The sequence below is a fragment of the Plecotus auritus genome (genome assembly GCF_963455305.1).
Source record: "Plecotus auritus genome assembly, chromosome: 1".
Classification (NCBI taxonomy): domain Eukaryota; kingdom Metazoa; phylum Chordata; class Mammalia; order Chiroptera; family Vespertilionidae; genus Plecotus; species Plecotus auritus.
Genome location: NC_137770.1, coordinates 172,112,983 through 172,140,212, shown reverse-complemented (window position 1 = coordinate 172,140,212; position 27,230 = coordinate 172,112,983). Strand labels below are relative to the sequence as shown.

Genomic DNA, 27,230 nt, shown 5'->3' with positions numbered 1-27,230 from the left:
TGTGTCTGGCTTCATCATCATTGGATTCAGGTGAAACCTTTTTTGCAAGAGTATTACAGAGGTGATCATACGTTATGACATTCCCGTTGTGCATAATGTCAGTCTGTTCCATTATTGGGGATGTTAATTAAGTTTGATCACATGATTAAGGTTCCACTGAAAGGCACCTTCTTCTTTTTGTTACTAGTAAGTCATCTGCAGATGACACGTTGAAACTGTTTGATCATTCTGTTTTCCAACAAATTTCCAACCAGTAAAAGTTTTAACACCTACGGATAACTTTTGATCAAATTAATTATTTCAATGGTGGTTGTGAAATTGTGTTACCATTCCTTCTACATGTTCACTGGCATCTTCCCCAGAAGAGGAGCTTTGTCCTTTTTGAATCACTTTGGACCCATGGATTCTTTTTTTATTTAATTGTTATGAATTACTATGCTTCTTGGCGCTCAAATTATTCCAAATTTGGCCTGTGGAAACACCTCCAAGCCAGACCTTTTGCCTCTTTTCATTATTCTTTGCGTTACATCCTTGCTTTTTATCACAGCAAAATGTTTCAGGCTCCCTGCCCCAGTCCTGATTCCTTTCACTGTGGAATAGGATTTAGAAACAAAGATCTGGGTGCTGAGTGTGCTCATTGCTACTGTTACCTAACTTGAAAGAAGCAAACAAAAACCTACTTCACACTTCCAATAACATGTTCTTATGTGTTCTGAATGTCTCATTTGGCATTATTCCGAATTCCACTCATATCACAGTGGAAACTGAAAGAAAAATTAAAATTCCAAGCCAACTGAAAAGGCCAACACTTCAGAAGGAGATTTTTCAGTGGAAAGGGATAGTACTGAATTATGATAATTAAAAGTTGGTTTGAGATACAGAAATGCAGATGCAGAAACCTATTTTCTTTGGGCTACTTCAGGAGTTAAACATTAAATAGTAAGAGTTGAACCCGACAGGCGTGGCTCAGAGGTGGTTGAATATAGACCTATGAACAAGAGGGTCACGTTTCAATTCCCAGTCAGGGCACATGCCTGGGTTGTGGGCTTAATCCCCAGTGTGGGGCATGCAGGAGCCAGCTGATCAATGATTCTCTCTCAATCTCTCTCCCTCTCCCTTCCTCTCTGAAATCAATAAAAATATATCTTAAAAATAATGAGAGTTGAAATGTGTCTGATTTGGATGTTCCCAAAGACAAAAATAAGTTATTATCAGACTGCTCTTGGTAGACAATATTATATTGACCAGAAACCCTATTTATTTTAATGTCATGTACCAAATTATCAGTTGGTTGACCTAATATTTGACTATAGTCTAAAAGTTGTTTCAGTTTTTAATAAAAAGAATGTTAGATAAAATGTGACAGCAAAAATAAAATCACAGATGTAGAGATACTTCAGAAGAGATAGAAATTCTATAGTTCATTTTTTTTTTTTTTTTTTTTTTGGTACAAAACAAGCAAAGGAGTAAAGAGATTATGTTGAAATATTAGGCTTACTTTAATTTCCGTAAATTGTAGATTATGCTCTTACCTGCAACTTTTCCTTCCTAGAAATGCAACTTAAATACTTTTATGCCTTTAATCGCCATTGACATTCTCTACCCCCTCATCCTTCCTTGCTTAGTGTTTTACTACAACCTCACCTTCCCTTCCAAGCACTCAGATTTGCTGGGCTTCCGGGCCTTTATCTGAACAAGTGGGTTCAGATAAACCCATGGATCTGGGACAAGAAATTTTTACTGAAATCGGGCAAGTCACGTAACCTTCTGTGTTTTCACTTGTCTGCTGGTAAATGAGGATAATGTCCCTCTCCTGCCTGTATGGATATTGTGAGAATAGATTTAATCAGTCATATGAAGTGGTTTTGAGTTCTGTATTCATGAGAGTATTTAATGGATAATATTTTATAGTGATAGCCATCAGAGGCACTTCAATTTCAGTTTATACTGCAGCAGGAGTTTAGATTTGAAAGCAGGATAATCAGCACTAGCATACAGGGTATTTGGAAAGCTGGGGAGTTGTTTCCCTCTGAAGATCGTAGAATCTGTAGGAGGCTTTCCTCGGGATTTTGGTGTACCTGTAATATAGGATGGCTCAAGGCCCTTTCCAGTGGGGCCCTATAAATTCTGCCTCCACTTCTTCCAAGTCCCATTCATACAGCAGTGTGTTGTTTCACGCTTCATTTAGCAACTTTCTCTCTTACAAGGTCAATTGCTCTTTGAAAAAGATACTTCTCATTGTATGCTCCTGTTTGCCTCAGATGAGTTTTCCATATCTGAGTTCTCTGAAACTTGTTAGATGTAATAAGAGCTCTCTGAAATCTCCCACCTTTGTAACCATTCATTCTTCTGTCCTGCCCTTGCATACTTCTGTGTCACCTTTGTTTCTCAATTACATGCCTTGGAGGACAAGGTTCTTTGTTCTGCTTTTAGTGGTGACGTGTATGAATAGCAACATGATGTAGATTGCAGAAATTACAAATGATTCTTAGGACTCTAAAGACAATCTTATTCACATTAAGGAAATCCTTCTCAAGTTACTAACCACACCTGAGGTTGAGTTGGCTTTTCCCTTGTCGCTTTCCAGAGCCATCATCTGCTTGGGCATCTCAACATGTCCTTATTTTTTCAGTGTTGGAACTTGACTCCCAGTGTGATTAGTTTATTTAAGAAATAGTCTATAGAACTGACACGGGACCTTAATTTTCCCCTAACTTATTTGATAACTCACCTCTTATATCAGCATCAAAAAACATTGTCCAACTCTCAGAACCTCAGTTATATACATTAGGATGAATTTTTAAGAGTAAAATTTTATGAGGTTGCAAACCAAAGTGGCTTGGACATGTGACAGACAGTAAAAGAGCTGTGTTTGCTTTGCCAGTTGAGACTTGTTTTTTTTTTTCCCCTAGTTAAAGTAATGAGTTGGAGATTATACTGCAGGAATGTTAAAAAGTAAAGCTTGAATATTATTTGCCCATTTCCGCTTAATTCTGGCATTCAATTTTGGGTTAAAAAAATCTGTCATTCATTGACTATGTGTGGTCTTCACCTAATTTTTGTATTACTGAGCTGCTAAATCATATGTGGAGGCCAGAGAACAGTGGACCATCAAATATGGCCCAGAATTCTTGTCCCTGGTCAATGTGTAGGTCAGAGAAGTAATGCTGCATTTTCTGATTAACTTGTAGCAACAACAGATATGGTATTTCCTCCAAAGCAAATGTATTATCTATTTTTGATGTTTTTAGAGCACTCTAAAATGGACCACTAGAAAGGATCACATTCTTTTTCTTCTCCTGGCCTGCTGTCCACAGCAGGTTGTAAAGGTTGGTGTGTGCTGGCCTGCTACTGAGAGCTCACATTACAATGGAGTCGGTTATCAAAGGGTGGACCATTTTACACAGAAGTTGGGAATTATTTTTCTCCAATGTCATTATGGATATGTATTTTCTAATCTGATTCTTTACATATAGAAGTGATGTTTTTTAGATACTTCTATAATTTTACAGCATTATATATGAAATAAATTTGACAAATTATATTGCTTTACTAGGATCTGCTCATTTCTATGCAGTGTGTGTGTGTGTGTGTGTGTGTGTGTGTGTGTGTATCCAGAGAAAATATGTGCCAACTTGATAACAAAACACATTAAGTCCAGATTCCACACCTGTGCTCAAGGATAGTCAGTTAGGAATTGTATTTGGCTGCAAGTACAAATACAGTGACACAAAGCACAGTGCCCCAGATTGCTTGGATGGCAATTTAGGATTAATATTATGACATCTTGCTCCGCCCCCTTTTTCATTCTCAAGATTACCTTGTGGTCACAAAGTGGCCTCTGTAGTTCACTGTGAATTCTATATTCCAGGCAAGAAGACAGAGGAGGCATACTAGTCAGGATCTTTTTGGGTAGCATTGCAAATGCCCCTCCCCATAACTTATGTTCACATGTAACTGGCCAGAATTTGGTTGCTTGCCTACTCATATATGCCATGGAGGACTCATCCCCCATGCAAAAAAGAAAAAAAAAAGCCAGTCTATTTTAAAGAAGACGGGAAAACATGTTTGTAAGCACTGGGCAGTTTCTGCCTTTTATGATCTGCCCAGCCTGTCTTTTGTTCCCATCTGCTGTTATAAGCACTTCATGTGAGAGCTTCATGCGACAGCTTCCCTAGAGCACTTGGCTCTCTAGAACCTTCTTCATTGTCCATCCCCAGTACTTTACTTCTGTGCTCAAAGGCTGCATCTCCCTTCCCAGTGTCTCTGCCTCTTAGTTACCTCTAAGGCACAGCTCAGATTGCATTTCCTGCAGGAGGCTTTTTCAGAACCTAGTCAGTTATTATCTGCTCCCCCGCCCTTTTATCTCACCTCTCTATCGCAGCTCTTGTTAAGTTTTGGCCCATGTATTATGGTTCCATAGTTATTTTTTTATATCCTCTGTGACTCTCGTTTCATCCACACTTGGCTAGTAGACTACATTAGATATAACAAGTGTTGAATACATATTTATTGAATTCCATTGCAGACTCATGCCAGCAAGGTAATAGGAGAAAGGACTTTTACACAACATTTTTAAGAGCAGTTTCTTTTTGTAAGGGGACAAAATGGTTATATCAACTTTTGACTACCCTATCCCATTTAATAGTTGTTGACTAATAAATAGGTCATTGGTTACTTCGGTGCATAGTCTATCGGGTAGACATGCAAACAGCCGTTTGAAAATACTGACTCCCGACACATGTGGGAAACATTAACATCCTTGGTCTCCTGGAATGTGTGCATTTGATGTGCCCAAGATTAGGGCACTCCATGGAGAACAAACAACGAGAGGGAGGGGCACAATAGAAACTTTTGTTCCTGTGAAGTGCCTGAAAGCACTATAAATGGATAGTCATCAAGCTGGTCAGGGAGTCAAAAGGCAATAGGCCTGGGGGCCTCAGATGGAATTATTTCATAAAGTGTCCTCTTGCAAATACACTTCTTCAAGTTTTTAAGTGGTACTTTCTAAACTACTTTTTCATGTTTTTAGAGATGTTTTCAAATTCCTTTTATTTTGAGAGGTGATTACCTTGACTTACATTTACTGATTTTGAGATCTTTAGTCTTTTTTTTTTTTTTTTTTTTTTTTTAATATAGCATTCTGGGTGCCTCAGAGATACCTGATTTATTCAGGTTGTTTTTATATATAATTGTGAAGATTTATAGAAAAAAATATATTTTTTTAGTTTAACAAAAGTTCTTTTCAACTTGCATTTCTTGGTGATGGGACTAGCAAGTTACATTAAAAAATGGCTTATTGTGGGACTTGTTTTAAAAACTGCATCTAAACCATCTATCAGGTTTCAATTGACTGAAATATTATATTGGAAGGCACTCCGAGATAGTTCATTTCTTTTCTTTTTAAAAAAAAATATATTTTATTGATTTTTACAGAGAGGAAGGGAGAAGGATAGAGAGCTAGAAACATTGATGAGAGAGAAACATCAATCAGCTGCCTCCTGCACACACCCTACTGGGGATGTGCCCACAACCAAGGTACATGCCCTTGACCGGAATCGAACCTGGGACCCTTCAGTCTGCAGGCCGATGCTCTATCCACTGAGCCAAAGTGGTTAGGGATATAGTTCATTTCTTTTTACAGTTCTGAAAAAAATGGCTCCCGTTTGAATTCATGCCATGTCTAACATCAGATTTCAAACAAGCACATTTCTCTACCATTTACACTGTCCACTTTTCTCCTCCTTTATTTCTGCAAGCTTTCAAATTAAATACCTACTGAGCAGCACTGCCTAAGGATCATTAGTGGTACAGGGTCCAGTTGAAGTGACAAGTAGGCAGGAAAGACCTGGGAGTAAAATTGGCAAATAGGCCTGTGGAATCCAGTGAGGGGAGGGTTAGTGAGGGTGAGTCAGGAAGTGTAGAAAACACCAAAAATAACCTTCACATCAGTTTCACAGGAATATTAGAGCTTTATAGGAAATGATGTTTGAGAACTGCCAGAAACTGGGAGCATATCCCAGAACAGAGAACAGCCTGGGCCAATAGGGGAAGGAACAGGTGTCGGGGACTCGAGAACTCAGGGTCACTGTTGACCCCATTCCCTCTGGTTTTTACGATGTGTCAGCTCTTCACTTTGGTTACTGAAGCCCGTCTCTTCCTGTCTCAAAAACAAATCATTCCTTCCTCATGTCAACTGGACTTTTTCCAGTCCCTTCTACATATTATTACCAGGCGAATATTCCCAGAGTGTTGATTTTTATCTGTTAATTTTACTGATGGTGTTAAACTTTCCATTTTCTATAGATAAAGTGTATATTCCTCCGTCTGAAATTGAGGGAACATCATCATCTGATACTGCTCACCTATGATTATCTACTTCTCACTTTTCTACCAGCATTTACCCCTGCCCCCCTCCCCACACACCTTTTTTTGGCTTGCCAAGCCTCCTCAGTGTCCCCTAATAAACGGTCTATTTTTTTGCACAATTCTCCTTATCGTCGATAGTCATCTCCCTTTTCTTTCTACCCAAGCTTCAAGATCCAACTCAAGCCTCTTCTACAAGGCTTTCGGTACACATCTATGTGGATATGCTTGCGTGATGATTTCTTTACACATTTTGTACGTGTCACCTATTTTGTTCATAAGCCAACGTTGTCTTAAATTAAAAACATGCTTGTTTTGTCCCTTCATTTAAACTGTAAGCTCTTTGACACCAGTGACCACACTATATACAATGTGTTCCCTCTGTTCTAGTATCTGGCCTAGCCCATGCACATATTTGGTACAGAGCAAGGTTTCTCAGTCTGGTGACATCACAGTTTTGGCTGGATAATTTGTGTCTTGTTTTTTTTTGTGGGGGGGGGGGGGAGGGGGAAGGGGCTCTCTGAGCATTGTAGGATGTTTAGCAGTACCAACTAGATGCCAGGAGCACACTCTCCCCAGTGTGACAACCAAAATGTCTCCATTTATGCCAGTTGTCCCATGGGAGCAGAAATCCCCGCAGCTGAGAATCACTGATAGAGAGTAAACAGAAAAAATTCTAAGCAGTATCTTGGCAGGAATCAAAGACTGTGAAAAATTTAAATGATGATTTTATAGCATTTTTTTGGTCTTAAGGAAAGACAAACTCAGTTGATAGAAGATAGTAAATGAAAAATAGATATTTTTATTTGCTGTGATAGGCCATAGAAAAGCCATTATAGATTGATGAGCAATAGCGATCTACCTAAGGTTAAGAAAGAGCAAGATGACAGAGGTATTCTTAAATTGAAATTCCAAAAAAGATTGAGTTGCAGTGTTTATTTTATTTTGAACATTTTATACTTAGGAATACTGTTTCCAATAAAATAGTATTTTGTTATTTAATTGGAAATTTATCTGGACTTCAAACAATTTATCTGGAGTTAAACAATATCTTTGGATTAAGAACAACTTTTTGGAGTGTATTTTTAAAAAAAAAATACATTTCAGGGAGAAGAAGGGAGAGGGGGAGAGGGATAGAAGCATTAATGATGAGAGAGAACCATTGATCAGCTGCCTCCTGCACGCCCCCTACTGGGGATTTAGCCTGCAACCTGTGTTTGTGCCCTTATCAAATGGAACCGAGACCTCCTGTTTCATGGGTTGACGCTCAACCACTGAGCCACACTGGACAGACTTGAAGTGTATTTGAGAGAATGAGTTTGAAGTTATGAGTACAGGTTATTGTAAAGTTATAACTATTAACAAACACCAGTTGTGTTTATGCATAGTTTTACATATTTTTCTGATTATTAAGAGTATTGACCTCAAGTTCAGCCAGTTTTTCAGCCCAAAGTGATACACATATGCACACACATGTATATAACATAGGTGTGTTAATGTGTACTTTAGACAGTGCTTACCACTCCAGAACACAGTGATTTTGTATATTTCTGCTCCTCTTTTATACATTCTAAGGTGTTTTTTTTTTATTACTAAGCTAGTACATGATGTAAATACTATATGGTTGATATTCTGCTGACCTAGAAATAATGCATGATATTCTGTTTTGACAGCTGTGTGCCAACCACAGTGCAAACACGGTGAATGTATCGGACCAAACAAGTGCAAGTGTCATCCCGGATATGCCGGCAAAACCTGCAATCAAGGTAGGGAGAGTGTGACACAGTGAACAATCATGAGCCCCCTCTACTCCTGCCTGATATAAAAATGTGAAGTTCTCACGCCCGGCCACTTTTCCATGATGATTGTTCTGCATATTTAGCTGCATTTATAGAAAGGTAGAAATATAATAATGGTAAATCTTTTAGAATTTATTTCATTGCAGGACAATTAAAAGAATTCCATCTTCTTATTCACTGTTAATAATTAAAATGCACTTTGAAAAAGAGAATTGCAGTGTCAGTAATGTTAGAAGCCTTACATTCTGCTGCTCCTTGTTCTGCCACTAACCGGTGGGGGAGCCTTAGCAAATTGTTAGGCTCCTTGGACCCAATTTGGTGAAAACACCTTCATACTCACAGTCAGGTAGGAAGTTTGATTTGAAATTCCAAGTCTCCTTCAAACTCTGAGCCCTTCTATTTTGTGATTAAATTCCCTTTAACTGTTGACCAGCTTGCAGTGTTTCTCTGAGAAATAAAGATTTTAATGAATTTGTTAGCAAGTTACTTTTAATTGGCATCAGTTACTTATAAAAGCAAACATTTATTTAGCACTAAGAGTACACCAGGTATTTTACATATATTATCTATTTTCATTATTACAACAACATCGGGAGGTAGAGTGTTATAATCAAGTTATTAAAAATAATGTATTACCTCATTGTTTAGTTGAAGTGATATCAGGGATATTAAGTGTCTTGTCCAAGTTCATAGATTTAGTAAAAGACCTACTATATCAACTTAGAGCTATTGTCTATAGAATTCATGTTCTTTTTATCAATTTAGTTTTGGATGAAGAAAATATCATTGGAAATGTGATCCTCTGGTTCATGCTAACAAGTTTGACAAGGCTTGTCTTTTTAACCAAAAACTTTCTACCATTAGGAGAAAAACAACACACACACACACACACACACACACACACACACAACCAACAAAATCAGAAGTACCCATACAAATCCCCTTTCCACCTCAGCCAAGAAAATGTACTAGTATGGTTAGATTTCACTAGAAAAATACAAGGATAAAATAGTCAGTTTTTACCTTATTACCTAAAGCAATACGCTCTATCATTTTAAATGTCAAGTGAAACAGTCATGTAGGAGTCTAACTTTCTCACAGATATGAACTTGACCTCACCTGATACAGAAATGATATTGTTGAAACACTCCCGTTCTTCAGTATCTGATACTCTTTGAGGTGTGCCATATAAACTCATGTTTGTAGACAGTTTTCACAACATCCAGAACACTGGTGTTTGAAGGTATATCTAATTGTTTCTGCACTGCTGGATGAAATCCATGCTAGTAAAATGTGACATGTCCGATGGTAGGACAAACTGTTATTCTAGAGTCGTCTAGATTATCTGCTACTTGACTGATAGCCAAGTTTTTCCAATGCTTCTTTTCAAATAATGTTTTTTAACTTGGAATTTACCTGACACACGTGGGTAGTATTTTTTAAATAAATGGGGTTCTTATTATCTCAGTTTACTCTTAAAAATCCATTTGGTTTTCCGTCTTCTGTCTTTCTCAAGTAGCAGCATGTTTGGTTTTAATTATTGAGTTATTAGTGTTCATCTTAGAGTCCCAGCATGCTTCTTCTTTAAAAGTGATGAACACAAACCACCAGAGATTTCATTAATATGTCAGCACCATAAAACTTCTTGTCCTGATGCCAGGAATTTATACAAAGAAGATTATTCCAAATAGCTGCTGTTGAGATTGCAGAGAAAATTCATTTAAATTTATTTGCAGAGCATCATCAACTTTAATATGCTTCAAAAGACTCTCAAGCTATTATTGAAACAAGGATTCACCTCTGAGTATCTCTTATTTTCAGAAAACCAGTTTACCATGTACTTACTATCAGAAAAAAAGAGTTCACCATGCACTTGTTTTTAGAAAAACCAGTTGTTGTTGTTTGTTTTTTCAGTAATTCTAAAGAAAAATTGAAATATATTGAGTTGAAATCTTGCCTCCCCAAACTCTATTCCTTAGGGGGGAAAGGATTCCATTAGTAGCAAAATGGGATTTTACACCTGCAAAAACAGTGCTGACATTGAAAATGTCATTTCAAATCCAATCTTGAATAGAAAGCTCCAGTTTACAGTGAAAATGTATGTGTTTCATTCACCTTTCTTGTGGCCTTCCTTACCAAAACAGCAATTAGGCAAGTTCCTGATGGAAAGAAGTACACGTATGCCCCTTGAGAACGGGAACCCTTTGTATTGTCTCTCTGATTTCTGGGTTCCTGAAAACTATTATTAAAATGACTTGCACATGATTAGTGCACAGTAAATATTTATTAAGTGAGTGACTGTTTCATACAAGAGCTCTTGGTCCTGAAAGCTATAGGAACTTGAAACAGCCCCATGGAGGTGTCTGGTACCTTAGCCTCTTACCGTGTGGACATGAGCCCTGTGAGAAGCTGCCTGAGTGAGCCAGGTAACTCGGAGAGCTGTTGAGGGACCCCCAGAAACACTGGTAGAGCAAATGGTCTATATCTGCTCTATGTCTCCATAACAAGTTAGCATAGACTTTTGATCTGGACCATACATTTTAATAAAGTGGAAAACATAAATAAGTTTCTTTTTTCTTGAGGAGAGAAATGTCAAGAAGAGGTACCTTGAAATAATTTCACAGAACTAGATATTAGCTTTTGATTAAAAGTCAGTTTGGGTATAAGGCATGGATCTGCATAAAAAGTTTGTTGCGAATTGTGTTCTTTAAGAAGGCATTCCCTGGGAGCTGCTTGGCTGCACGGACAGCATGATAAATGACAAGCGCTTGAGTGCTGTTGGAGCGGCCTGGGGAGCAGCCGGAGAGCAGGGCAGGCCCACTTTGGAACTGGCTTCATTTAATAGCCTGTCGCAAGATTAGTGTAATCTGCTCTTGGTGACTTGCTTCCGCGCCGGTCATTTTCTGGATTGCTATAGTTGGATCACATATAAAACCATAGGCGTGGACTGATCATTATCATATTCTATAAGGTACATGGTACCTTTCATAGTAGGTGAAATTCTAACCAGAACTCTGGCAAGATTGTTTTTTTCCATCTTACTTTCTCTGGTAATTTTATTCTTGCATAGTTCCTCCCTCCTTGAGTCTCTATGTACCCATACAAATCCCCTTTCCACTTCAGCCAAGAAAGGATACTATTAGAGATAATAATATTTTTATAACTTTCCCATTAGGGAACTATTTTTAGCATGGAATATATCATGTCATTGCATTTTTTTTTTCAGGGAAGATATTCTTTTGAATTCATAGTGTGCTTTATAATGTGTACAGAAGAAACAATTTATAAATATCAATTACTAATGTTTTGACATGGTTCATGTGTCATATGTTGAATTCCTTATCCCGAGAAAAGAATTAGTGTCTTGTAGCACATAATCAGACAGTAAACATTGGTGGACTAGTTCATTCTCAGAGCTGATTGCTTTTCTCAGCACAACAGCCTACGTGCATTACCCGTAATATCGAGGTAGTTTCTTATAGCCTTACTTTTTTGAAGGTTGTGTGATTTTAACCCAGACACCAGTGTTCATTTAATTTGGAAGTTTAACTGACTTTTACCAATGCAATAGTCTTGAAATAGGATATGAGTGCCTTTTTGACTCTCTACTTCTGAATCTCACCCATCTCGATATTTTTAGTAAGCTAACCATAGAAACAGTTACTTTATTTTATTTTTTTGCAGAATATTTCTATGGATATTCTAATTAAATGTGACCTAAATGTAACGTAAGTTTTTATATTTGAGTGAAAACATTGATCATGCTATCTTTTTAAATAAGATCTTTATGTAAATTGTAACTTTGTGTGTAATTTTGGAGTATTTTAAACTATTGTGCAACATAATAAAAAGTCTTAAGTTGGTCATTTAAGACTTCAGGATCCTGACACAGAGCAGGTTGTTTATAATCAATATTTGTATAATCTTTGTTTGTTCTTTTCATTTTTTCTCATTGTTAATGATTAAAATCATGCTTTTTAAAATGACTATCTTTTTTTTTACTGTTTTTTTTTTTCTCTTAAAGTTTGTATGAGAATGATGGATTAACTTGTACTGTGTGTGTGTGTGTGTTCTTGGGAAGAAAGATGGCGGTGATAAATTTTCAGGAAAGTAAAAATTAAAAAAAAGAGAGAATCTGAAAAACTAGAAACTACTTTTGGTAAAGTATTCTTTTTGAACTCCACCAACTTTATGTAATTGTTTAATATATACTTATAAAGATTTTTAGGGCTAAAAATGACATCAGTTCAAAGTTGACTCTTATTACCTTCTTCCTGGTGTGAAGATGAACACTCCTACCCAACTCCTCTTGACCAAGGCAGTGAGCAGCCTCTTTTCCAACCCCTGGATCAGCAAGCCACAAGTTTACCTTCAAGGGGTGAGCGTGCATTGTCTCAGGGGTCTGCTCCTCCCACCTGCACGGCTTCCTGCAGTGTGTCACTCCTCACACCTGTTCCGAAGACTAGCCCCAGAGCGCCCGCCTCAGCACTGAGCATGTGAAGCAGCAGCAGGGCCGGCACCTGCTGCAGACTCTGTGCTCTCCTCAGTCTGGAGCCTCTGCTGTCCTCTCACTGCATCAAGTGTCGTTGCTCTTCTTCTTCTCTGGGCTTCAAAACGTTTTCTAAAAATCACATAACAAAGTCACATTTGTTTTCATATGTACATGAAGTCAGGAATATCAGAGCAACTGAGATTGGGGTTTGGATGGCTTTTGCTAAGTAGGTTTTAGAAGTGAGCAAGTCCTCTTCATCACCGTACTTAGGGTGTAGCGTGTTAGGTTACCAGAAATGAAACCTACATTAGCTTCCTTCGTTTAGTGTACATTTTCTAATATTAGAAAGCAGAGCCCGTAAGGAGGAAGTCATTTAATGTGTCTGGGTGTTAGCAAAACAATTAGTAATGAGGGGAGAGTAATTCCTGCCCTATTTGCCTGCAGGGCTGGTGTGAGAACGGAAACACCCCAAATATTAGTGCCTTCATTACCCTGGAAAGTTTCGTAGGAAGGTTAGGTGGCTGCATGCCTTCACAGTTCTCCTAAAAAAACGTTGTCCCTCACCCACTGATAGATTGAGGAACATAGAATGCCTGAATTAAAATCCTATAAATTAGAAATTTATAGGATTAGAAATTTCTCTCTCTCTGTCTGCTGATAGGGCACCCGATGGACGTGCACATCTTCTGCACAAAGAATCAGGGCCATGGGGTTAATCTCAGTCACTGTGTCACTGTTGTCTTCAAAGTTTAAAAGTGATGGCCGTTGACATATTGACATCTGTTGCCCTCTGACCTCCACTTTAGTCAGATAAAATGTAAAAGCTTAGACTTCTGAGTCATTGCCCAGTTTAAGTCTCAAAGGGGAAAAAAAGTGCAAGCGCATTAAACAAATAATTGTTTTCCCTTAAAAAACCTCTATTGGGTTGTCTTATGTAATGAATCTCTTGGAGATTTTCAAGCTACTTTTCAGCGTCTGCATGCTAATAAAATTTCTATTCTTTTTTTCCCTGAAGTGTAATTATAATGCTATGCAGCTTGCATTTTTGTTCTAGACCAGCTCCTTTCTCCCTGTCCCCCTCTTCCAAGCTCCTGAACCCACCAACCTGCTTAAGTATACTCCTGACTTACAGATGCTCTGTAAGAATTGCACACTTAATAATTAAAGCATTTGAATGTAAGTGGTTTAATTGTAAAGTTCTGTTCTTTGTGTGATAAGTCCATGATACAAGTCATTAATTTTTTAATTAAATATTTCTCTCTTGATTTATATTACATTATAAACTCCTAGAGAAAGAGCAAGTAAAAAGTATTAAAGTAAATTTAAAATAAACACATTAAAGATTTTTCCCTAGGTTCTTTTATCAACTTTTAAGATGTATAAAGTGTAATCAAGCAGACTTTTATGTTTTTTATATTGTTCCACTTATTATTAAAGGAGCATTTACTATAAATTGAAAGTGTCATTTTTGAATTTCTGACTTAATTTGATAGGAACACAATTGTTAGTAGTTCTGTACTACAAGAGATTTTTGGAAGCAGCCTATATTAACTCAGTTTTCTAAGGCATTAGGTCACTAAGAAAATAAGATATAATAATCAAGGATGGAAACTTGACAAAAAATTAGGGAAAAAGAAGTTCATCACCAGGATATTGGATGCTTTTGATATTTAGAAGCTCCCTGCTTGAGCAAAAGTCTGGTATTTGGTAAATATTGATAAGTACGGATTATTGTGGAACCCTATTTCATAATTTCTGCAGTGGCTCTTGTGAAGTTTTGAGGAGACAGGTGCCTGTGGCAGGTGGGAGAGTAAGGGCAGTCGTGGACTTCAACACCTGGGAGCTGTCACGGAGAGCCGGCCACTCCCGCAGCGGCTGGCAGAGCACGCTTTCTCAGATTGCTCCCAACATATTTGGATATTTACATGTCAATTTAATAACTGTAAAGTAGTCAACAAATGTCTCTACACATACCATTGAACAAGGCATGTTTCCTTGTTGCATATTGTTTCAGAGTGATTCCCAGGTTCTTTTGGAATTAGGACATCTTACTGATTTTTCATTTTCTTTCAATTTTGTGATTCTTAACCCCAAAGTACTTTTTCTCATGGGAAGGGAAGGATCAATTGGGATTGAAGAGCACCAGCAGCCCTAGCCTGAATGTGGAGTCTCACAGAGCAATGCTAAGGAGCCCTTTATTGGGCAAGACGGGCTGCCTCAGCGGGGCCTCAGTGTCTGAAGAAATTTCCATCAGCATAAATATTCCGTGTATATAAGCTGCCTGGAGCTATAAACATCTGACCGGTTCCCATCAGGAAACCCACAGAAGTTTCTGTGGCTCCTTAAAAATAAACCTAAGGGTTCTTTTTTTTAAAATATATTTTATTGATATTTCACAGAGAGGAAGGGAGAGGGATAGAGAGCTAGAAACATCGATGAGAGAGAAACATAGATCAGCTGCCTCCTGCACACCTCCCACTGGGGATGTGCCCGCAACCAAGGTACATGCCCTTGACCGGAATCGAACCCGGGACCCTTCAGTCCGCAGGCCGATGCTCTATCCACTGAGCCAAACCGGTTTCGGCTAAGGGTTCTTAATTGACACTTTTTACTTATCCACAAATATCTTTCCCTCGAGATAGGGAATTTGGCCTAACTCTATTGTTTTGTTGTACTGTACCATTTTCTTTTTGTTTAGTGCAGAAAAGTATTAAAACAAAGCCTTTGTCTTACAGTCTACTCAGATTTAAATACTACGTTCTATAATATCAGTTAGGGATTTATCAAAGCCAGGTGTGAATCTGCAGGGAGATATGAGGAATAAAAATCAACTCCTCGTAGAACATGAGGAAAGATTCTCTGACTTTAATTTTTGATAAATATTGAAATGCAAAGTAAAAGAATATGAGAGGTGGAATCAATTTCTTTTACTTTCATTCTTGATTTAAAATTTTTACTCTAACAGAGGGAGAAGTCACATTTTTGATGATACTATAAGATGCAAAGCATCTTCCTTGAGGAAAAAATTATTTGAAAGATCCTAAAATGCTATTCTGATTTGTATATCCTTAACTGGGCAAGGCGCAATACAGTATAAAATTGAATAAAGCCTGGGGGGGTGATAACTGCTTATTATTTAATCTTCCCAGGCTTCACCCAGCTGGGGACCTACTTACAGATGTGTGAAAGTTAGAAAAAAAGACCAACTTGGGGAGTCAGTCAATTATATTAAAAAAAAAATAGGTGCAATAATTTGCAGATTTTAAAAAGCAATGTAAGTTGGCTTAATTAAGTGAAATATATAGATTTTTAATAAACAGCAGGTCAGATTTATATTAGATTAGGTTAAACTTGCAACTAGATTTCTGCTTTGGTGACATATGTTAATAGGTAATCATATTATACTGGCAGTTCCAAATGAACATTTTTAATGAAATCTATATTTTGGGCATTACTATTTCAGTGTTTATATATCATTATGAGCTTTATGTTCACTTAAGGCAGTGTTCAATTTGGGTTGGAAAATTCTAATGTGCAATTTATTAATTCATTTCATATTGGTATTTAAACCAAAAATCCTAAAATACATAATGATAGTCAATTATGTATTATTCATTACTATTTCCAAATGCCCCTCTTAACTACCAAATGAATGAAAACATACTGGAGGGTTGTTGTTTTTTTAGTTTATTTTGTGATTTGAGTACATTACTAAAGTAGGAAGCAGAAGTTCCTCCTTTAATCTGAGATCAGTATATAATCTATAAGACTGAACAAGGAAAACCACCATTGTGATCACTCTCATCCATGTAGCTCTTATCCTCTGGAAACTGAGCTTTCTTTTGGGAAGTTCAAAGCAGTCTACTGTTAGAATCCAGATACTTTCTCATATCTTCTTTAAACCAAGAGGGGAATAAATCGATAGAGGAAGAACACGTTGTCAGGAGTGACTCTAGTAGTAGACCCTAGACATTCTGAGGATATTGAAGTCAGATAGATGACAGAGCACCATGAGGAGTCAGTATGCTGCTCTTTCTAGGGACAATGAGGTAGGCACAGTATACTCCACAGAGGACGGAGTCACATGTCCTATATAATGTCAGCTACAGGAACTCACTCGGCCCCTCATTGTTATAAGGCTTTCAGTCACCCCGGGTAGGAAACTCCTGTTTGCCCCTAGTGTAGCCAGCATTAAGATTAAGACAGTGTGAACAGGCTCCACCTTACTAGTATGTAAATGACCGGTTACCATAGCTTGACCTACTTTTCTTCTTCATTTTTTCAATATAGAGAAGCATTTTCAATGGTTTACATTTGTGCGGACATTTTGTGACTTTTCTGCTTCAACTTCTACTCTTTTCAGATTTGAATGAGTGTGGCCTGAAGCCGCGGCCCTGCAAGCACAGGTGTATGAACACTTACGGCAGCTACAAGTGCTACTGTCTCAACGGTTACATGCTGATGCCGGATGGGTCCTGCTCAAGTATGTCAAGAATCTTAATTGTTTTACAAGTGCTTTGGGCTTGACTTCCTTCATGCTGTGCTCTGGTAGTGTGAGAATGAAGGTGGCCTCCCAGACAGAATGGGAGTGTGTGTTTGTATGTGTCCCTAAGCAATTGAAAATCCAAAGAAGAGTTGCCCCTTTTAGATGGCTAGAATTCTTTTATCCTGGGTGCCAGCGTTAAATTGATTTGGAAATGGTTTTAGAAGAAGAAGAATAAAACTAAGTGTATTTTCTTATGTTTTTCCCTTTCGTCACTCTGGGCCTAGAGCTATTCCAGCTAGAAGGGGAACATCAGTGATTATTTCAGGACCGTTTTGCTGCCCGTAAAGATGGGCTCTAAACTATTTGCTGGTAGAGAATCCATCAAGCTTGTTGTTCGGTTATAAACGACTCACAAATACCTTATCACTTCATTTTTACATTTCAGTGTCATAGTCTAAAGACTAAGTTATGTCTTTTTTATTCAAATCTACTTCAAATGAAAAAAATGAATGATTACAGTAACATAAAAGTAGATTTCCTACTATCATTTGGATCTATTATAAGATGGATGGTGCCATCAAATTCTCTGCAGGCTGAACATTGCATTGAGGTTGTGTGTATAGGATATCCCACAATCGTTGATTTGATTTTTATTTTTACTGAATTATCAGTAAAATTAGCTAATTATCAATCAGTCAGTCATTCACTATCTCTCTCTGAGTTGTGTTTTATAAAATAAAAAAGGTTAGCTAATTTTATTTAGCATGGCCTACTTAGCACGAGACATTTTGGAATGAAGTGGGTTCATGTTAAATTACATGTGACAGTGATGCTCAACTCCTCTAACATTGCCCAACTCAGTGGGAAATCTGCTGTCCCTAGAGAAATTTAGTGGGAGCTTGACACAATATGTGGATGCTTCACGTAAGACCAGCACTTAGCATGAATAATCCGGGAAAATAACCTCAATTTTCCACTGTTTTTGGCCACTGGGAAAATTTACAGATAACCTATATAAGATTAAGCTTTACATTTGTCTTGGAATTCCTCAAATGTATTAGAGGCCTTTTTCAGATGACAACAGAGCTGGGTCACTTCTTAATCCTCCTGATCGTGGAGGAGGAAAGTCGTTCTGCCCTTGTTGAATAATTGCGGCCTTTTTGTCTTCATTGTTGAGTCATTGTCGCTGATTTCAGGACAGGTTAAAGACGTAGTGATTTCAGTTGTAGAGTTTGTTCTCTGAGTCAGCCAGTCACACTCATTCCAGGTGGCCTGACGTGCTCCATGGCAAACTGTCAGTATGGCTGTGATGTTATCAAAGGACAGATACGGTGCCAGTGCCCCTCTCCTGGCCTCCAGCTGGCTCCGGATGGGAGGACCTGTATGGGTGAGTTGTAAAGCCAAGCCTTTCTGACTGTGGTCTCTCTAGGGAAAGGAGAAAGTGAAAGGTGATGTGAATAAGAAAAAAAGGCAGTTACTTACATCAAGTCTTAGTTATCCTTTAGAAGATATCACATGTCCCAGAAGAGGACCCCTCTCTGTGAATAGACCATAGAAACATTTTTTTTTTCTAAAAATGAGGGGCAGGAGAAAGCTTCGGGCAGAAGGAACCACATCTGCAAAGGCATTGAAGTTTCAAGGAGCATAATGTTCAGGGAAACAGAGCTCAGTATTTCTGGAATGTAAGGGGCAATGACTGATGAAACTGAACAGGTAGATAGTGCTAGATTGTATGTTTTGCATTTAAGATTTAGATTTTCTCCCTTTAAATTAGGAAGGTAGTATAGGATTGTAGTTAAGAGCCAGGGCTTTGGTTTTAAATCCAACTCTGCCATATACTTGATATGTAACCTTAGGCAAGAGACTTCCTTTCTTTGAACTTGAGTCAAAGTCATCTTTAAAATGGGAGTAATGACACATAGAACCATTGTAAGGATTAAAAGAACTCAAGTATAGAAAGAGCTTAGCAACCTAGCATATAGTAAGTACTCAACGAAGGGAAGTGTTCAGTGATTCAAGAGACATTTATTGATTACTTTCTATACTCCAGGCACTATGCTAAGTGCAGGATGTACAGTAATGGAAAAAGCTGACAAGGTTTTGATCCTTACAAAGCTGATATTCTAATGGTGCAGACAGCGAAGAAGCAAATCTCTCTATATATATGAAAGCCAAGTGACCAGAACTACCGGTCACTATAACATTCACTGTGGTTGACCAACTGGCCCAATCGGGGTCGGGGCTGGCCGGCCAACCTTCCGTGGCCCCTCCCCCCAGCTGCCTGGCCCAATCAGCTCCGATCGGGGCGGGCCAGCCGGACCCCACTTGTGCACGAATTTGTGCACCAGGCCTCTAGTATCCAATAAAATTACAAACAATACTAAGTGTTAATATGAGGACCTGAGAGAGAGACAGAAACAGAGAGGGTCTACTTTAAAAAATAATGATCAAGGAAAGCCTTGAAGTAAGACCTGGGCCATTGGTCATGTGAAGAATCAGCCAAGCAGGTGGAAACAATACAGGCACTGCAGTGAACAAGACCCCAATGTGGCTTCAGTACAGAGTGGGAGCATAAGGGGCAATGACTTGAGCTACAGCCAGTGAGGTAGGCTGTTTATTACAGAGCCTTCAAAGACCTGGTGAGGAATGAGAATTTAATTCAGAAAGCAAGTAGAAACAGTAGAAGAGCTTTAGGCATGGCACTAATCCAGTTACATGTTATAATAAAATTATTTTGACAGGTGAGTGGGAATAGTTTGGAGGAGGTAAGCTTGGCCGTAAAAGGTCAGATTAGGAGACCTGGAAGATGGTAGCTTGGACTAGGGTAGTGGCCGAGGGTGAAGAGAAGGGGAGACAAATTCAAATAGTCTTTCAGAGGTAGGATTAAGTGGGCCTGATGACTTAGCGTTAAGGGAAATAGGGCTGTCAAGAATGACTCATGTTTCAGTTCAAGCAACTAGGTGGATACAGGTGCAGTGTGTGCTAAGATGCCTTGCAGTAGGAGGGCATCCTGGGTGAGGAAGATGAATTGAAAGATGGAGATGTGGAATTTATGGTGCCTGTGGGGCCAACAGCTGGATAATGTCTATGATGAGTCACTGTGTGCCAGGCAACCGTTTGCAGGCAGTTATTTATTTTAAAATACACTTCATCTGAACATGCTCCTAAAATACAGTTGGCTTATATTTCAGATGTTGATGAATGTGCTACTGGAAGAGTTTCCTGCCCTAGATTTAGGCAGTGTGTCAACACTTTTGGGAGTTATATCTGCAAGTGCCATAAAGGCTTCGACCTCATGTACATTGGCGGCAAATACCAGTGTCACGGTAAGGAACCCCAGTCTTTGCTTTTCCCTGTTTCTTCCTCTGGCGTGGAAAGGCCTCTTAATTGTGCTGAAGACTGAGATGCCGGGGCAAGGCTACTGGCACTAAACAAACAGGAGTCCAGTTCAACCCCCAGTACTTCGAGATGCACAGGCACTTTATTTCTTTGGTTTATCTGCCAGTTTGACACGGAACTTCACATTGCGGAAAACTTTTTTTGAAACTGTCAGTATATTTTCATGTCATCCTATTTGCCTCCCAAATAAACATCTCTTTTCCCTACTTCATGATGCAGATATAGATGAGTGCTCCCTGGGTCAGTATCAGTGCAGCAGCTTTGCTCACTGTTTCAACGTACATGGGTCCTACAAGTGCAAATGTAAAGATGGATACCACGGCGATGGACTGAGCTGTGTGTGTGAGTAACACTGGTCTTCCAGCTCTAAGTTCCAGCAGGAAATTAGATTGCATAAGGGCTATTATTGGGGAAGTAGAAGAACACGATTAGTTGATCAAAAAAGTACAATTTTCATTGCTGGTCATATTCGTCTCTGCTTTCTACTAACAATAGAATCACTTGTTCAGGTATATTTAAAAATTAAAGACTCAGTTACACTTTCTATGCTTAAAAGCATTCATTTACTTGACTAAAATTTCTCTGTAGCTTCCCTTTAGCTGACAAATTTTAGAGCCCTCCCAGAGAATTTGATTTTCTTAAAATTAGAAATAAATGTTTGTCATTAGCATTAGAGTATGATAGTGGGATAATCTGAATATATTCTACAATTTTGGTTCCTCATTTTATTATGTCTCCTAATTCTAAAAAATTCCCATATTTATCCGTTTTCTCTACCTTTAGTACTGTTTTGCTTTATAAATTTTTATAAGCTCTGTTTGTAGTATGAATACATTAGTAGATAAACATGAAAAAAATACCCTCCAAGATGAAAGTTTTGCAAACTAAAGGCCATAATTTAGCATATATTTCATGTAATAATAAATTTTAAAATTTCTGGAGTAAAATATTTACTAAAAATCCTGGGGCATAAAATCATGGGGATTAAAGGATTTTTGAAGGGTTATGCTCCCCCAGGAGTATATCATACTGGACAGATTAAATATTAATTTCTTTTGATGAAGATAATAAAGGAAAAATATCCCACAGATGATCTTGGTGACCTCTGAAAATTTCTTTTAAAAAAGCAATTATATAAATTAATAAGTGGGAAGAAAAATCAACTAAAATAATATGTAGAACATTTAATAAAAATGTTTTACGTGAGTCAAATTTATATAAAGTGTGGAAGAGAAATTAGTCTTTAGACAATTCTAAATATGATTTTATGATATACATGTACCATAGGGACACTTAATATAGACTCTATGTATACATTTCTCATATTTTAAAAATTTAGAACATCTGTGCATTTAAAAAATCTCATTGATTGCCATCTGTTCCCACTTTACAAACAACTTTTTTTTGTGTTTCAAATAATACAGATTATAGAAACACCAATATAATTTTTGCATTCATCCACCAGATGAATGTGTATCATATATCATATATTCACATATTTGTTATTTGGAAAACAGCATGACTTACACTGGGGAATATTCTAAATGTGAAAAGTAAATCTAGTTGGCACATATTTTGATATGCTTGTTTTTTACACTTTGATATTTTACTTTTTGGGTTACACACTAATTTAAATCTTTTGGCTCTTTTAGATATTCCGAAAGTCATGATTGAACCTTCAGGTCCAATTCATGCACCAAAGGGAAATGGTACCGTTTCGAAGGGTGATGGAGGACACAGTAATTGGATTCCTGATGTCGGAAGTACTAGGTGGCCTCTGAGGACACCATATATTCCTCCTGTCGTTACCAACAGGCCCACTTCTAAGCCAACAACAAGACCTACACCAAAGCCAACCACATGGCCTACCCCACCCCCACCCCCACCGCCTCCCACAGAACTCAGAAGGCCTCCACCACCACCAACGCCGGAAAGACCAATCATCAGACTGACGACTGTAGCACCAGCTGCTACCACATCTCCAAGAGAGATTACAGTTGACAACAGGATTCAGACAGATCCTCAGAAGCCCAGAGGAGATGTGTTCAGTAAGTCATATAAATGCTCGCACATTTTTTGAGTGATTTTTTTTTTCAGTTTTATTGAGCTATAAGTGACATACAGCACTGTAGAAGCTTAAGGTGTACAACATAATGGTTTGACTTACATATATTGTGAAATGACCACCACAGCAACTAGTTAACACCCATCATCTCTTGTCTTTCTCTTGTCTGACTTTTTTTACTTAACATGATGCCCTCAACATTCATTTGTGTTGCAAATGGCACAGTTTTCGTCTTGTTATTTCATTGTGTGTGTGTGTGTGTGTGTGTGTGTGTGTGTGTCTGTGTATGTGTGTGTTACATTTTTTTATTCATTCATCTATGGACTTACTTATTTCCATGTCTTGGATATTGTAAATAGTGCTGCTATGAACATGGGGTGCAAATAATATCTCTACAACATAGTGTTTTCATTTCCTTTGGATATATTTCCAGAAATAGGATTCTTGGATCATATGGTAGTTCTATTGTAAATTTTTGAGGAAACTCCATACTGTTTTCTATAGTGGCTATACCAATTTACAATCCTACCAACAGTGCATGAGGGTTCCTTTTCCCCCCACATCTATTATCTCTTGTCTTTTTAATGCTAGGTGTGAGATGATATCTCATTGTGGTTTTGATTTGCATTTCCCTAATAAATAGTGATGTCGAACATCTTTTCATGTACCTATTGGCCATTCATATATCTTCTTTGGACAAATGTCTATTCAGGTCCTTTGTCCATTTTTTAATTGGATTATTTGGGGGTTTTTTTTGCTAGTGAGTTGTATGAGTTCCCTGTATAGTTTGGATATTAACCCCTTATTAGATATATAGTTTGCACATTTTTTTCTCATTTCATGGTTGTCTTTTTGTTGATTGTTTTTTTTGTTGTAGTGCAGAAGCTTTTTAGTTTGATACAGTCCACTTGTTTATTTCTTATTTTGTTGCTTGTGTGTTAGTTGTCATCTCCAAAAAGTCATTACCAAGATCCATGTCTAGGAGCTTTTTTTTTTTTTTCTTTATTGATTAGTCTAGGAGCTTTTTGCCTATGTTTTCTTCTGGGAGTTTTATGTTTTCAGGTCCTATGTCCAAGTGTTTAATCCATTTCAAGGTAATGCGTGGTGTAAGATAGGGGTCTAGTTTCATACTTTTGCATGATTATCCAGTTTTCTACTTTACTCCATTGAGTATTCCTGGCTCCCTCATCAAATATTACTTGCCCGTATATGCTTGGGTTTATTTCTGGACTCTCAATTCTGTTCCATTGGTCTGTGAGCCTGTGTTTTGTCAGTGTCATGCTGTTTTGATTACTGTGGCTTTGCAGTTTAGCTTGAAATAGGAAGTTGTGATGCCTACGGCTTTCTTCTCTCAGGGTTGCTTTGGCTATTCGGGGTCCTTTGTGTTAGCCCATTTTTAATAAGCTGTTTATGAAGGCATTTCAGCCATAGGCCATGCATTTAATAAGTATAAAACCCATACAAGTATGTGTCATATACCCCTACTATGAAATATTACAACTCTGAATAAATGTCAGAGAATTGGGCAAATAAGTGTGTAGAAATGGAAGGAATATCACAGTCATATAGTAGATCACAGCTCCTCTCCAGTATGACAATTCTCCTAACATATTCAGATTTACATGAAAACTCTCAGAGATGGGGAACTTACTGTATCACATGCCATTTAACTTTTAATCTAACTGTCCATTTAATCAGTAAATTTTTATAAATATATTTTTATTGATTTCAGAGAGGAAGAGAGATAACAACATCAATGATGAAAGAATCATTGATGGCTGCCTCCTGCATGCCCTACACTGGGGAATGAGCCTGCAACCTGGGCTGTGCCCTTTACCGGCGTCAAACCCAGGACCCTTCAGTCCACAGGCTGACACTCTATCCATTGAGCCAAAATGGCTAGGGCTAATCAGTAAACATTTTTTAGTGTGTTTTAGAATGCCAGGCCCTGTGTGATTCATTGGGCTCACAAAGATAAAACAGAAAAGGTTACAGACCGGTGGAAAAGAGTCTCCCAAAAGCTAACTGTGGTACTTGGTTAGTGAAAGAGATTTGTGTAGCACATTCTGGGAGTAGAGAGAAGTGGTACCAATCAGTCTCTGGACAGGGAGTGTTTGGGGAAGGGGAGCTTCCTGAGTGAAATGGGGTAAGGGGATGAGAAAAGGGAGGCATTATAGTTAGCAGGGACAGTACAGCAAAGGCACAAAGGTAGGAAGCAGCATAGCGTATGCAATAAACTGCCAGTAAACTGGAGGGATTGATGAGAAAAACTGCACAGCTATCCCTTGTATTTGCTGTAAGCTGGTGGCTAGATCTGGACTGGGTAGATTAAAGACTCCCAGATTTTTTTTTTAAATGTATTTTATTGATTTTTTACAGAGAGGAAGGGAGAGGGATAGAGAGTCAGAAACATCGATGAGAGAGAAACATCCATCAGCTGCCTCCTGCACACCCACGACTGGGAATGTGCCCGCAACCAAGGTACATGCCCTTGACCGGAATTGAACCTGGGACCTTTCAGTCCACAGGCCGACGCTGTATCCATTGAGCCAAACCGGTTTCGGCAAGACTCCCAGATTTTTTATGGGTGGCTGGGTAAAGGGTGGTGCCACCAATGGAGATAAAGGCTATTGGTAATGAAGCAAGTTTTGAAGGAGGAAGAGGTTCCTTTATTACCAAACCAAAATTTGCAATTTACAACCTTGTTCCCTGTATTTTTCTGTCATGCTTCACTTTGTTTATTCTTAGCTACCTTTGCATTCACTCCTCTCTCCTCTTCTCCTTTTGACATTACTAGTTTCTTTTTTTTCCACTCCTGATGGAACTCAGCTTTGCTCCTTTCAGATTGTATGCGTTTGCAGTTTTTTTACCAGGTGAAAAGAATACTGACATTTGTGATTTTTTTTTTTAAAGAGAAAAGCTTTTTTTTTTTTTACTTTTATGTGACTCACAATCAAATGTTTTCTTCTAGGTCACTGTCCTTTTAAAATGAAATTGAGATTCTCTAATTCTGATATACTTGTAATTGTGTACATTTTGAACAATAAATATGACTTTTAGAGGGATGGGGTGGGCAAACTTTTTGACTCGAGGGCCACAATGGGTTCTTAAACTGGACCGGAGGGCCAGAACAAAAGCATGGATGGAGTGTTTGTGTGAACTAATATAAATTCAAAGTAAAGGAGCGGAGGGGAGAGCAAGAGAACCGGATAGAACAGCCGGATCCGGCCCACGGGCCATAGTTTGCCCACAGCTGGATTAGATGGTAGATCTAGTAACATATTTTCATATAAAATTTTATATGAAAATATGTTACTTTTTTGAAAAGCACATTTTCTGATAATTTTTATCCTCCCAACTTCTTTTTCTTTCTCCCTCCCCTTCTTTACTTTTCTTCTCCTTTCCCTTCTCCTCTCTCTCCTCTCCCCCCTCCTTCTCCCTCTCATGTCTCTCCTTTTCTTTATTTTTTTTTCTTTATCTCTTCGTAATCATACAATGGAATGTTTATTCATGGATGCTTAAGTAACTGTAGTATTTATATTACTCTGCTGCTTAAGGTAGGGTTGTAAGAACTTGGCTACCTCATATAAAAAGATACTCTATCATAGTTATCAACATCTTCCTGAGTCTCCTAATATTTTCTGTTTTTTAAAGCTCTCTTTTTCTTCCCATTATTCCTCTCCATACTGACACACACAGGAATTAAAATAACATTGAAGTTCGCCAGTAGAAATTAGCAGGATAAAATTGGGGAGCATGGAGTTCTGGTGATGTTTGAAAGCACTCATTCTGAGAGAGTGTGATCTTAGAGATAGGCCCTGGGAGAGAATGGACTTGATCCTGGGCCAAGGCTGCTGCATGCCACAGAGAGCAGTGGACACTAGGCCAAAGATGACAGTCCCCTCTCGTTCCATCTCCGGCTAGAGCTGCTGGTGAATGTCAGTGTGAATGAGGGTATATTGGACACATAATTTGCTATCTTGTGATGGCAGCGTATATTCTGAATGAGGGAAGTGTTCAAGTTTTTGGTTCAGGACAAATAACTGGTGTTTATTCACTGTGGAAACAGAAAGGCACCTTATCGCTATTTTAGTTCAACACCATTTCTTCGTTGAATATTTTCTTCATTTCTGGCATACTAATTTTCTTAAGCCATTATTTTCCACATGTCTGAGAATAAAATCTGGCTGTCCTCATTTCATGAATTTTCAGGTGATATTAATTACAGCCACTGTTTGGAAGTTTCCAAATAGCCCCAAACTTCAACAATTATATTTTTCTTTACATTGAAAGGTATGTTATTTAATGGCAGAAGTTATTAAACAATGCTTTTCTTTATAATGTGTGTGTGAAGATATTCTAAGAGGAAATAAGAAAGAAAAAAAAATTATAACAAGAATACATCTCTAGCCCAGACTTCTCCCCAAATTGCAGACTTGAATATCGCCTGCCTGTTTAACCTCTCCAGTTTAGATGAAACCAGATGTTCAGACCACTTGTTGAATTGTGCTTCAACTTCATCCCAAACACACTCTACCCACAGTCTTTCACACCCTACAATATGGCCCCTTCGTCTTATAGATGCTATAGCCGAAGAACTTGGAGTCATAGTAAATTAATCTC

General features: G+C 38.1%; 1 protein-coding gene across 4 annotated transcripts in view; it reads left to right on the top strand.

Moving 5' to 3' along the window:
• The window catches only part of NPNT (nephronectin), an 85,005-nt gene that overhangs the window by 30,424 nt on the left and 27,351 nt on the right, over nt 1-27,230 (top strand). For 3 of the 4 annotated variants that reach the window (XM_080662752.1, XM_080662754.1, XM_080662751.1), the window contains 6 exons: nt 8,040-8,132; nt 17,021-17,140; nt 18,411-18,530; nt 20,335-20,469; nt 20,762-20,884; nt 22,195-22,590. In XM_080662752.1, coding sequence (XP_080518878.1) covers nt 8,040-8,132; nt 17,021-17,140; nt 18,411-18,530; nt 20,335-20,469; nt 20,762-20,884; nt 22,195-22,590 — 987 coding nt within the window. The remainder of the gene's footprint in view (nt 1-8,039; nt 8,133-17,020; nt 17,141-18,410; nt 18,531-20,334; nt 20,470-20,761; nt 20,885-22,194; nt 22,591-27,230) is intronic. The other variant, XM_080662753.1, reaches the window with a different exon arrangement.